At 37.6% G+C, this 13,356-nt stretch overlaps 2 protein-coding genes across 2 annotated transcripts in view; one reads left to right on the top strand and one right to left on the bottom strand.

The window, feature by feature from the left end:
• The window catches only part of LOC137962843 (elongation factor Ts, mitochondrial), a 38,992-nt gene extending 37,031 nt beyond the window's left edge, over positions 1-1,961 (bottom strand). The window contains exon 1 of the mRNA XM_068809944.1: positions 1,724-1,961. The gene's annotated coding sequence lies outside the window, so the exon portion shown is untranslated. The remainder of the gene's footprint in view (positions 1-1,723) is intronic.
• Positions 1,962-8,803: 6,842 nt separating this feature from the next.
• LOC137962742 (uncharacterized) overlaps positions 8,804-13,356 on the top strand; it is an 85,144-nt gene continuing 80,591 nt past the window's right edge. Inside the window, exons 1-3 of the mRNA XM_068809784.1 lie at positions 8,804-9,250; positions 10,709-11,022; positions 11,409-11,486. Of these exons, the coding sequence (XP_068665885.1) occupies positions 9,106-9,250; positions 10,709-11,022; positions 11,409-11,486 (537 nt within the window). The 5' untranslated portion in view covers positions 8,804-9,105. The remainder of the gene's footprint in view (positions 9,251-10,708; positions 11,023-11,408; positions 11,487-13,356) is intronic.

A 13,356-nucleotide genomic window follows, 5' to 3' on the forward strand; every position in this document is an offset into this window, starting at 1 on the left:
GAAGCTCAGTTATTCGCTTCTTGAGAAATGAAGAACTGAGCTTTACCGCTCAGTCGAAACTTGAAAGACCTTTTTAGTCTCCTTCCAAGTGAAACTAACTTTGAACCCGACCAAACTATGAACCGTAGATGTCCGGGTTGGCTTTACCATCTATCTATGAATTTATATATAGATTATAGGAAAAGAGGATGAGTGATTTATAAACAACTCACCTCTCATTCATTTGATCTCTCGATGGCAATTCCACAGCACTTCCTCTCCTTATGAAAAGGGGATTTGAAAAAAAATAGGACATGGCAATCTCCCTAAACTCCTTGTTGAGTGAAATCTTTTATTGAAAGATGGGGATTTCATGCTAACATGGCAGTGTCTCTCCCCTTGCCCCCGCATAGTCCAAGATGACGAATGACTTGTCATCTGAAGATTACTTTGAACAAGTAAATTGCAATTTGCATTCCATAAGTTCCAAAAACTCTTAAAAAGGAAGGACATAACAGGTGAAAACCACAAACTTGCTCAAGAGAGTAAGCCTAAAAGAAACACCTATATAATGCATCCGAAAGCTACTTTTAACGAGTATGCAAGCTGCTTTCCATAAGTTTCTTAACAGAGTAAGCCCAAATAAATCCGACGGCATAAATGTTTTAAAAAACAAAGCAGAGCTCGATTTAATCAATTAGTAATTTGATCAACGGTAAAGTTGAGTGATTACAATAAGTAAATGTTGAGATAGCTATATAGCAAAAATATAATATACTATGAGATTAAACTACTGCCAATACGAAACAAAAGGACATTCTTGTCAACTCTCCAATAGACACAGCCAAACATTCTAGCAGTTTTATATGAATCTCCACACATCGAGATTCCATTGGCAGAAGCAATTGATGCAACAAACCTTGGGAAACTGACAGTCAAGTTCTGAAAAGATAAGGCTCCATTCCAAGTTCTATCATCCACAATGACACTAGTGTTTGCACCACTATTGATAAACAAATGGTTTCATTTGAGCCTCTCCAAGATAAATATACAGAAGGAGAAAGCTATGAAAATCAACAAATAAGAACCCATCACTTTGATCTCCTTCCTCACACTGCTGGAGGAATGCAGAATTGGGTTGACAATATTTTGAAAACTGGAATCCTAAACCAGACGGCGATGGAGACTCGAGGAAATATTTAAAATGTAAAAAAAAAAAAAAAAAGATGCACTCACTGACGAAATTAATAAAAAATTTAAGCAAATGAAGAAAAAAAAAACAGCTGAATAATCAGACAAAGCAATGGGAATGAGGCTAGGCGAGTTTGATTAAGCGTTGTTCGCATCTTGCGATGGAATGGCAACCAGACGGCGACGGCGTCACCAGAGACGGTGGAAGAGGGAAAACATAATGAAATAAGGAATAAAGGATGAGGCGCCGCTGGGAATGAGTGGTGACGGTGAGGAAGAGGAAGAGGACGACAGCGAGGAGAGGCGGAAGGTAGTTTCAAAATAAATGCGGCAAGAATATCAAATGTAACCACGAAACCAAGACGAACCAAAAGACGGCCAGAAATGCGGCAAGAAGAACGAACCCTAATTTCTGTCAAATCGAGTGAGAGAAGTTGCAGAGGCAGAGGAACGATTCCGAAAATGGAGCCGAAAATTAAAATGAGAAGCAGAGGAAAGATTCAGAAACAAAATAAGAAGAATAACCATCGATTTCAAGGAAGAAGGGGTTTACCTTTCTTTCGAATCGAGCCGGAGAGGTTGCAGAGGGGGGAGAGAAGTCGCCGAAGGTCGTCGGTGCTGGGGACGGCGAGAGGAAGAGAGTCAGCGAGCGCCGGTGAGAGATTGCAGAGGGAGCTATTGAAGTCGCCGAAGGTCGCAACAGAAAGAGGAACCGAAATTTTTTTTTCTCCTACATTTCAAGACAGCCCTCCCACGGCCCGATGTAGTTGAGGGAAGGAAAGTGAATTCACTTTCCCTATGGCCTAAAACGGGGGAAAGCGAATTACATTTGTAATTTTCCCTCTAGACTTATAAAGGGCACTTACGGGTTTTTTTACATTTTACCTAGCATATGTGAAATACATTTTGGCACTAACAGGGCCTTAACTGATTTTTTTTCTCTCTCACCAAGAGATTTGAAACCATTGAATGGACTAATTCGAGAATAATTAGATAATAACATGTTATGATCCTGGGTTAAATATTTGGATTTCTGCTACCTACTAAACCAATACTACCCAAAATACAAAAACCAAACACTTAACCTTAAGATCATAACATGACAAAATTAGAAAATATTGGCATTGATTATTTTTATGAGATTCTCAACAATTTAGGCAGAGGTACGGATCAAGCTAACTCAATCGTGACTCGGTCAGGTTAGTTGTCGTTACATGGCTGATAGGAACAGATCGGGTCAAATAAGGGTGTAGCTCAGGTTAAATATTTTTTTAGGAATCAAAAAGACAAAAATGTGTTGCATGTGATAGGCATAACCAACCAGGTCAACTTGACTCAAACAGAGCTAACTGGGTCAAATCAAATGGAACTCACAAAGATTATAAACCGTTACGAACCAAAAAACCCATTACAATATTGTTACAACGACTTCGTAACATCCATTACATCGTTATAAAAGGGTTTGTAACGACTGATATGAGATTCGTAACGGTCTACTTTAGATACATAACGACCGATACTTTCTAATTTTCATACCCGATATGTCGCCGATATATCGTATATCGTAACTTATCGCTAAGGACGTAATGTATCAGTCAATGTCCATGTGTGGCATACGCGTGCCGCTAGCGTTGCACTTGAGTGGCGAACATGTGCCGATCGCGTGGTAACAATGTAAAGCAAGTCTGGCACACGTGTGGAGAAAGAGTAGCGAAAGTGTGGGTGGCGAACACGTGGTGCAAACACGGCGAACGCTAGGGAAACATGTGGCGAACATGTGGTTATTCACAAAAGTCCAATCAAAGACTAAAAAACAATAATTATCTTGTAGAAAATGGCTCATCAAAACTATGATACCATTAATTTCTTACCAAGTCTGGACAAAGGTAATAACAATTATGGTTGGATCCCTGAAAGGTACTCCGTGAAAAGAAAGCCAAACACCATGGGGAGTATACTGTCGGCTTACCCAAACTGTGGGGAAAACAACAACAAAAAATTCACTATACACAAAAAAAAAAAAATTCTTAGCACATCACACCAACTCACAATTCAATAACGCTGCATTAGAGCTATTGATAATTGGCCAACATTGGTTAAAAAAAGGAAAAATATTTTATCTTCAACAGAAAAGAGATAAAGATGCCTTGTCTTAAAGTAGATAAGATCAAATTTGATCTAAAATACTTTCAAAAATGCTCTCAACGGTGGAGGACATGTCACATCCTCAAGTAGTACTCTCAATAATCGAGAACACATGTTTCTTTTTGTATGATGAATTCCAATCCAATGTTTTTATTTTCTTAGTCTGGAAATTTTGATGTCTATATAAACGAAACTCTAATGTTTGTAAGGTATCACTTGGAAGTTCTCGAATTTTGTCTCCAAGGTTCCCTGCTTTGATTGTAAGATTTCCCATCTTATTTTTGTTTAGTGAATGCTTCGAGCTTGAGAATTGTGAATATTACAAGTTAGAGTATTGAGTAGATTAAGGACTAATTGAGTTGCTTCCAAAAAAATGGGCTCACATGATTGGTGTAATTTTTATATATGCTTGTATTGTGAAACAATCTTTGCTTTTGTTTCTTCATGCATTTTATAGACAAAAGACTTTCCTTAATGCACTTCACAAAGGAAGACTTCTTGCTGTTGTTGTGGTGTTGAAAATCCCAAGTGTGGGTTTAAGCTATTAAGTTTAGATTGTTAATGTAAGAATCCCAAGTATGGGTCTAGGCTGGTGAGCCTAGTCGAATATTGATATCCCAAGTGTTGGTCTAGGTTGGAGAGCAAAGTTGAATATTGAGATCCCAAGTGTTGGTCTTGGTCAGAGAACCTAATTACCTACTAAAGTCCCTTTGAGGATCTAGGCTTTCAAACGTTATTTATTATTGTGGAAATTCCAAACGTGTGTTTAACTCGGTGAGCAAAGTGTGTTGTAAGTCTTGGTTAGACAAGAGTTATAAGTTGGATGGTGTGGTTAATTGATTTGCGTAAGTTCTTGTGTCTATAGCAATGTAAATTGGTCACAAGCTTTAAGATGTAGTATCATTTGGAAATTTATACAATGGATTTAATTCCAAGGTCCAAACACCCTAAGAGTGGATATAGTAACCTTAGTCTAGGTTGTGAAGTACTATAAACGGAGTGTGTTCATTGTGAAATTGATTATTTTTCATATAATAATGATTTGAAATTAGGTTGTGAAAAGGTAATACACCAAGTCCAAGTGAACAATTGAAAAGATTTAATAAATAAATAAATAAACTTATCCATCCTCTATGAAGATGGGCCCAAACCCATACGACCAAGGAAATCTCACACACCCAAGTGTGTTAGAAGATAGGCTAAAACTCATATGATAAAGAAAGGCCCATATATGGACACAAGGCCCATAAATTAAGGAGAAGGCCCACAAACCCATGTAGTGATGGCATGATGATAAATAAAGAGTTATCTCATAAAGATGACAATGATGTAAATAGGTTAATTTATAGGGGCATAATTATAATATTATAGTGTCATTAATCTACAAATTGAGTTTCAAAAGAAAGGTTAGGACATAAGTTTATAATCTCTTATTTCTCTTGTTTTCTTTCAATGGGTGTCTTTTTTTCTCTCCATGAACTAAATCCATGGAGTTTTGAAAATTAACATGGTATAAGAGCATTGATTTTCAGGACTTATAACTATGTTTTTAAGGATTCTAGAAACCATTATTTATTTTCTTTGCTCATATTGATGCTTTATATTTTTCATTGTTGCTGAGACTTTGATTATGATATTTAATATTTTGGATGCCCTCACATGCATAGCAGGTTAGCTAGTTGATTGTGGCTTGTTGGTGTAAAAACAGTCAGCTATGCTAAAATCCGGCAGGTTTGATGAATGTTATTGTTGTCATTGGGGCCCCATGGATTATCCCTCTATGCCTCGGGCATTGTAGGCGCAACTTTAGCTTCTTGAATTGGGTGATCTTGCAAGACGAGGTTGAAATCTCTTCCCGCCCGATATCCGAACAGGCTTTAGTAAGAATTCTTCAACTCCTTCAAAGCACACGTTTGAGCTTTGTGGAAGTGATATTGTCCCTGGTGTTTTTGCAAGCCCAATAATCCAATGCTTTCTTCGTAGATTCAACATGTTACCAGGTATGATGATGTTCTTTAGAAGCTTCTCTAACAAATTTTCGTAGACTGAATTATCAGGCGCAAAAACAGCCTGAGACTCCAATCAATGGCAATGGTGTCAAATTCTGATTGGTCCGAATGCTTCCAAACCATCTGAGATTTTTTTCTAAACTTCAACAAATTTTTGGCTTTAGAATCTCGTGTCATGGTCTTGCTAGCTCTACCTTCGTTCCATAGATCTGGAATTGCTTGTTGGCTATCATTTTATCCACATGATGGCTTTAGTGGAAGCTTATCTCCATGACTGGAAGATCATCATCGTATCCGTTTCAGTTATATTTTGGAACCCGTATAATTTTTTTTGGACGTTCCCATACTACTGGTTGGCATCTTCATTCGAAAACTTTCTTGAGTTCCATTATCATCATATCACAACCACAGCAGGCTGCAGCTAAAACAGCTAGTCCTGCACTGTCATATTTTTTTCCAAAATAGGTGATTTATTTCCTATTAGGGAAATTTTTGTTTTCTTCTTCAATATATCTCTATTGGATTTATCTTCCTCTGTTTTGAAAGTTTTCTCAGGATTTATCTTTGTTTGGAAAGTCCATGGCAGTCTCCTTTAGTGGCTTAAGAAGTTTTCAGATACTGAGATCGATCTTTTTGTGCTGCTCCATTGTTGGCCTTTCCGTACCGAGTGTATTCATCTCATTTATCCAGCTATCCATGGAGTCCGGGAAGATTTGCTACTGATTACCCGGGAGATATCTCCTTTGTTGGTTTTCGGAAACTCCTCTGGCTCGTCTTCATCGCCAACTTGGTTGCTGCTTCAAGAGGACGATGACTCTACCGATTTTATAAATTCCTTCATCGTCTATTTTTGGTTCTCCCCAATTCATCACCCGCTATGCTCTCTGGTTTACTGTTGTCCCTCATTGTTTGGGAGCCAGCGCCACGGGTAAGACGATGACTTGAATCAAAATACTAACATAGGTGTTGATTGGTGTTGATTTTAATCTAGCAAACGAATTTTTAATCCGCCGATCCGAACCGTGCTTGTTCTAACCGAGACCCGGTCCGGGCCAAGTTAGCCAAGCGAACCAATGATCCACTCGGGTTAGCTGCTTTTGCTTCTGACTCACTTGGGTTAACTAGAGTCAATTTGGTATGGGTCAACTCTGACTTAGTCAACTCGGGTCTGGTCAACTTGACTTTGGCCCACTTGTTTTTTGTCTCGGTTATACAAGTTCGGGTCCTTAGTTCTATACATATTTCTTCTGCGATTCAGCTATATTGGTCTGATATATGACTCGGCTCTTCTCAATCCCTTTTTTCCAGCTGCATTATTATTTTGAAGTATTAATGGCTTATTCCTTGGTTAGCAAATTATTTGGTGCACAGACTCATGACAAATTATTTTATGGGTCCTTTTTACGGATTTTCATTATTTGGTACGTGTTATTAGGCCAAGACCCATTTTAGTTGCTACTATTGTGTTACTTTGGCTAGTACATTATTATTAAAGGACTCAGTTGCTGATTGTTATCAACATTGGTTATTCTGATGATGAAGAAAGCACATGACGACCCCAGAATATTATCTTTCAGGTAATTACCCGTTACCCCCTTTAATTGACATTTATTACTCATACCATTTGAGAATTGGTGTTCTGTAGAGGGACACGGTGATGAAAAAGTTTGATTACACTTTTGAGCAATACTTATATACCCACTACCTACAAAAGATAGGAGTGTGCCCAACATCTAACATGAGTCATTTGACTGGAGTATGGAGCGATGTCTCACGGCTAGGGGTGGTTTTCCTTTCACTTATATTATGCCAGTTGGGCCTCTTGGAAGAGATCACTAGCTTGAGAGGGAGTGTTGGAAGATATGGTGAACTGCCATTTTATACGGGATTATCCTATACACCATTTGCTGCAAGCTGGGCATTCATTATGTTTTCTCACTCCCAGCTTGAGCGGGAGTGTTGGAAGATGGGCCCAAACCCACACAACCAAGGAAGATCCATAAATAAAGGAGAAGACCCATAAGCCCACAAAGTGATAACAAGACGGTAAACAAAGAGTCATCTCATAGAGACGACATTTATGTAATTAGGTGAAGTTCCTTGGGCATAATTGGTTGTAGTTTCATTAATCTATATATCGAGTTTCAGGGTAAGGGTTTGGACATAGTTTATAACCTCTTTTTCTTCCTGTTTTCTCCCAATGGGTGTCTATCTTGTTTTCTCCATTAACTAAATCAATGGAGTCCTAAAAATCAACACCATTTATGTACGTTACTCATGTAACCTAACACCTTTTGCTTACCCAATAGGGATGCGTTCAATAGAGTGGCAAGAGGGAGCTTTAATACCCCCGAGTTAATAGGAGGCTAAGATAGTGGGCTACTCGTTTGGGTCCCTTTACAAGGTAATGACACAATTTAAAAACTTAAGGGACTTTAGTATTGTATCCTTCTAAATTAACTTAAGGGGGTGAAGGGTGTACTTAATTTTCTCGATGAAATTATAAGGGTACAAGCATTCATTTAAACACTTGGGGCATAAAGGCTTTTTTGCTATATTTGGAGGGTATACAAGCAATTAAAAGTTTATATGACAATTTCTAGATATGACCTTGTCAAATTTAGAAATAATGTATAGTAGTATTTTAATAAATTACATTGTATTATTACTTTACTACATTTGACATGAAAATAAAATAGAATGAAGCAAGTGAAGCACATCAATTTTTAAGTTTAAATTATGGTATTATATGTGAATCTTATTTTTATTAAAATTCTATGTAGGGTTAAAGTGTTTATTTTATTAAAGATTTACTACAAAGGCCATTAAGTCTACTTAAATGTTAATTTTACGATGTTATTTAAAATGAAAAAATGACTATAGACTTAAGTCATAAACTTAAGTGCACCTAATTTTTAATTTAACCATTTAATTTAAAGTTAATTTATTTTTATTCTACATTCATTTATTATTCTATCCATTCATATTAATGTTCATTTGAGTTTTTTTTAGTTTTGAATAATAAAATAAAAATAACAATATTATAAATATTATAAAATAAATAATCTTCTTATAATTTAAAGATTATTCTAAAAAATTAAGTGCAGATACATTTCTTGTCCAGTCCAGCTCCTCTCAGAACGATATAAGAGAGGTGTACTTAAAAGTTACTCTTTTTAGCCCTTCAAAGAAGAACGATGGTATTAAGACTAAAACGAACAAAAAGGCAGCTGACGAGATGCATCGTGCGCACGGTTTCTTGGGTGGCTGCGGCTGCGTGCTGTCTCTGGTTTGGGCTCGGCTCCCTCGTCCGTGATTGCGCATGGCCGTTTTTCCGTTGAGCAGTGAAAGTGGACAAAACGAAGTAGAATTTCCTCGCCACTAGTGTCCAATCCAAACCCCTCAGCACTTCTTCCTCTGCCTGTGCCCCTGTGCTCTTTATGACAATATTTTATCCTCAAGGAATAGGCGCATCTGAATCAAATTGGAATGGGAATACGAATGCGAATGCGCATGGGAATGGGAATGGGAATTGGGAATTTGAGTTGGTGCTCTTTTCCGAAAAGAACGGTCCATTCCGTAGTTAGGTGCTTCATTTACGTTCATTTGGGTTTTCCCGCGCTCGCTGCCAAAGCTACCAGTACAGCTTGAAATCCATGTCGCCTGCAACCACGACTGAGACATTTACGCTTCTGGGAATCGATTCTCTCTCTTTTTTTCTCTCTCTCACTCTCTGATATAGCGCTACATTCTTATTCCTTCCCGAGACAATATTAGCCAGATGCGGATTCCAAATAGACCCGTCGCCTTTTCCTATTCCTTCCTCTGTAGCCGACTTTCTTCGCGTAATAACGCTTCTGCCTTCGCACTTCTACGTGGCTGCGTTCGTCTTCTCTACACAACAACAGGGAGAAGAAAAGCACAAGGTTTTTTTCTTCCGTTCTCTTTCACCTTTCCCATTCCTTTCGTGCCAAGAACACTGGTAATATTTGTTTTTTATGTTGTTTTATTTTGTTCTATTTTGTTTTTTTGTTTTGCTGAAGTACTGTCATGATCACGAGTATTATCTTTGTTATTTTCTTTCACTTCCTGTGTCATCGAACTAGTAGTTGCTTTCTTCGAATTACTGTTCAACTTACACACTCATGGAAGATTAAATATGGTTTACTCAGAAGTTTCCAGATTCTGCGAGTTTATCAGCTTGTTCACTTTCACTCTAGTGTTGCATGCTTAACGCGTCACACATAGGTTGATTCCTTGATTTATGAAACATGAAATATTAGACCCAGTTACATTAGTTTTAACGTAACTTGGTTCTTTTTTCCAATTGATCTTCTGGGAACCAAGTTAATTTTGAGAATCTTTCTTCATGATAAAGGCCCCGTCTGCACATGGAGTTCCTTTCTACATACCAACAAAGGTCTAGCCTCTACTTCTGATTCTTCTGGCTCATCAGTTATAGTTATGTATTTCTCTTGGGGGGGGATAACCTACGCATATGAACTTTTCCCTAGTCAAGGCCGAAGAAATGGCATTTGATCCGTCTTTAGCTATAAGCCTATGGAATCTGTGTATAATTGCTTTCAATCATGCCATTTATGTCATGACACGAACTTTCTTTTATATACCACCGCTGAGACATGACATTAGCCCAGACTTTACTAAACATAAACAGTGCATCCATGCAGCTGCAATACTAAGAAGCTTAAGTGAGTAACCCAGCGCATCCCAGACCATTTATAAGGATGCATCATAGGCTCATTTTCCTGACCTTCTATTAAGCATGTGCGGATATATGCTTCTTGCATGCAGATGTCCAATAGTGGGTACTGTTAATTTTTGTTTACCCTTTGTAGAGTGATTCTCTCTACTTACTACTAGTTCAATGGCTTTTTCCATTTCTTACTCTTGTTTTAGGCAGCAAGAGCTCATGCTTCATTCACATTTTCATGCAAAACAAGTTGTGAATGGTTGTATAGATAGTGCTGGTTATGGTTGCTCATGTTAGTTTTTGGTAGCTTTGGCATTCTGTAACTTATTTTTGGATCTTATCAAGCTTAATAATCTTTTAGGCTTTTCAGGTTTCAAGTAGCTAAGGAATGATTTTACATCTGAATCACATTTGATTTGTGCTTATATATTAAGTCAGCATCTGACTATACAAGCTTGATTGTTTATTTTTTTTTTATAATATTGTTCGTGAACTGATTGACTGCATTAATATTTCATCTGTCAGTGGTTTGTGTTGCTAGGTTGAACACTACATGGGCACTTTTCCTCTTATTTTACTGCAGATCAGTTACTCTATGTGTTTTACTTTGAGACAAGCAATTGCAAATAAGCTGCTAATCTTCTATCTTTTACTTTGTTGTTGTTTTTTTAAGGTTTTAATTTGCATTTGAGTTCAAGAGAAATAATGGACAGAGATGGATCGGTGGAGAACAGTTTGCTGCTAGAGAATCCTATCTGTGATACTAGTGGTCAAGGTGGCTGCATCTGGTCATCTTCTGCAGGGGGCTGCAAGACTGCTCTGGGCAAACAAATATTTTGTAATCGATCTTTAAACATGAAAAGCATTGTTGCTGTTGGGTTTGATATGGATTATACACTAGCACAATACAAGCCTGAGACATTTGAATCTTTAGCATATACTGGTACCGTAAAAAAGCTGGTTTATAATCTGGGGTATCCTACTGAGGTTTGTCTCTTTTTTTTTCCTGTGATTAGATTGAAATTCAAACTTCAGTGTCTTTAGGCAATCTGTTTTGCACATACTGATACAGAGATATTGCTCAACATGCTAACTTTTTTTTGAAAAATATTGAGATACTTTTATTCAGATAAGCTTAATAGCATTAGATAGTACAAGATTTGCCTGAGGTACATGGTACATGATACATCTATCAGATTACATACAAAGGGAGTCCCAAGCTGAAGGGACTGCCTAGAAACTCCTTTTGAAAGCTGGTCTAGCAAGGAGTTTGCTGACCTTGGAACATGCTAACTTTATTATGAAAGTTTTTTTTTTTGTGTGAATGATCATTGTCAAAGTTTAGCTCATGATTCTGCTTGGATGTCATGTAGTTACTCAAGTGGTCATTTGACTGGAAATACATGGTGAGAGGCTTAGTTATCGATAAAAAGAGAGGCAACATCTTGAAGGTTAGCTTGCTTTATCTGCAACATTTTATTTTTGAAAATAATCTGCAACATTTTTTCATTTTTTTTGAATTTTGACATTTATTTCTGTTGAATTTAGGACCCCATGAACAATACCTTGAGCAAGGGGAGAGAGAAAGAAAAAAAAGAAAAAGAGAAGAGCTATCTGGTAGAGAGAGAAGAGAAGGAAAATAAAGGATAGTAGAGAGACAGCACTTCACACGAGAGAGAAGAAAAAAAAAAAAAACTTGCTTGATGATTTCGAGTTACAATCTCCTCTATTTATAGTTGAGGAGGTGATTCAAAGTCGGTTATTAGTTGGTGTTCCAAGGACAGCCTCCCCCCTTTGGGCCACTGGCCAATCACTTATAGTATTGCTGACATTGTATCTTCTACACATTGTAATTGGAATCTCATTCCTAGATCAGCCAATTCTTTGGCTGATAAATTGGCAAAATTCGGAACTTTCCAGCAATCTCTCATTTTTTAGGTAGGATTCCCTCCTTTGTAATATGCTATTTTGAGCTTTTGTCTTAATAAAAATCAGCATCATTTAAAAAAAAAAAATAGTTGAGGAGGTGATAGAGTCCATGTACTAGTAATCTTAGGACTCATAATTACATTCCAACTAGAACTCTCTAAGATAAGCCTATCGTGATAAGATTACATTATTTATTTAAAAAACTACTTTAACTCAACTTCTAATTCTTCTTTAATCACATGAACTAAGATAGAAAACCAACTCGTGATCTATTCTTTGTGGGTCCCACATGATCTTCCAGCTCATGTTGATAGAGATACCAACTCGTGGTATCTTTGTGGTCCCACTTGATCTTCAAATCTTCTATTTAATTCTAGCACATGTTCCTTATCTCTTAGCTAGAACCACTTTGTATGAGGACTCTTGTTGACACCTCTCGAGCTCATGGTGGGTCCTACCAGTTTGTGTAGCCATGGTGGGTCCCACATTGTAACACTCCCCCTCAAGCTGGGGATGAGAAAACATCGTAGATGCCCAACTTGCTGCAAATGTTGGACAAAATTTTGTGAGTGACTGGTTTGGTGAGAATGTCTTCAATCTGGTTCTGTGAAGATACATGTTGGAGAGATAAAATGTTGGCAGTGAATTTTTCTTGTATGAAGTGGCAGTCTATTTCTATATGCTTTGTTCTCTCATGGAAGATTGGATTTGATGTGATGTTAATTGCAGCCCAAATATCACAATATAGATTCATAGGAGCTTCTTTGTCAAAACTCAGTTAAGTTAGGAGAGATCTGATCCATAGGAGTTCACTGACTGTGTGTGCCATGACTCTGTACTCTGCTTTTGCACTAGACCTTGCAACTACATTTTGTTCTTTCTCCTCCATGTAACCAAGTTTCCTCCAACCATCGTACAATATCCCGGAGTAGATTTTTTGTCATCCGGGGATCCGGCCCAGTCTGCATCTGAGAATCCTTCGATGTTGAAGTGTCCACGATTTTTATAGAGGAACCCTCTTCCTGGTGTTCCTTTCAGATATCGTAATATCCATTCTAGTACTTGCCAATGACTGAGTTGTGGTTTGTGCATATATTGACTTACCACACTAACTGCATATGAAATATTTGGCCTTGTTATGCAGAGATAAATAAGTCTTTCCACCAATCTTTGATATTTTTCGACATCTACTTCTTCTCCAGTACCTGCACATAATTTTGTATTCAAGTTCATAGGAGTTTCTGCTGGTCTACATCCCAGCATTCCGGTCTCCTCCAGTAGGTCAAGGACATACTTCCTTTGAGATAATATAATTCCATGTCTGGATTGTAGTATTTCAATACCCAAAAAATATTGGAGCAATTCGAGATCCTTTGTCTTGAATTCAGTATA

This window comes from Aristolochia californica, unplaced genomic scaffold (genome assembly GCF_029961685.1).
Source record: "Aristolochia californica isolate CCGP_79_NKW_82.1479 unplaced genomic scaffold, dmAriCali1.0.hap1 SCAF_4, whole genome shotgun sequence".
Lineage (NCBI taxonomy): Eukaryota > Viridiplantae > Streptophyta > Magnoliopsida > Piperales > Aristolochiaceae > Aristolochia > Aristolochia californica.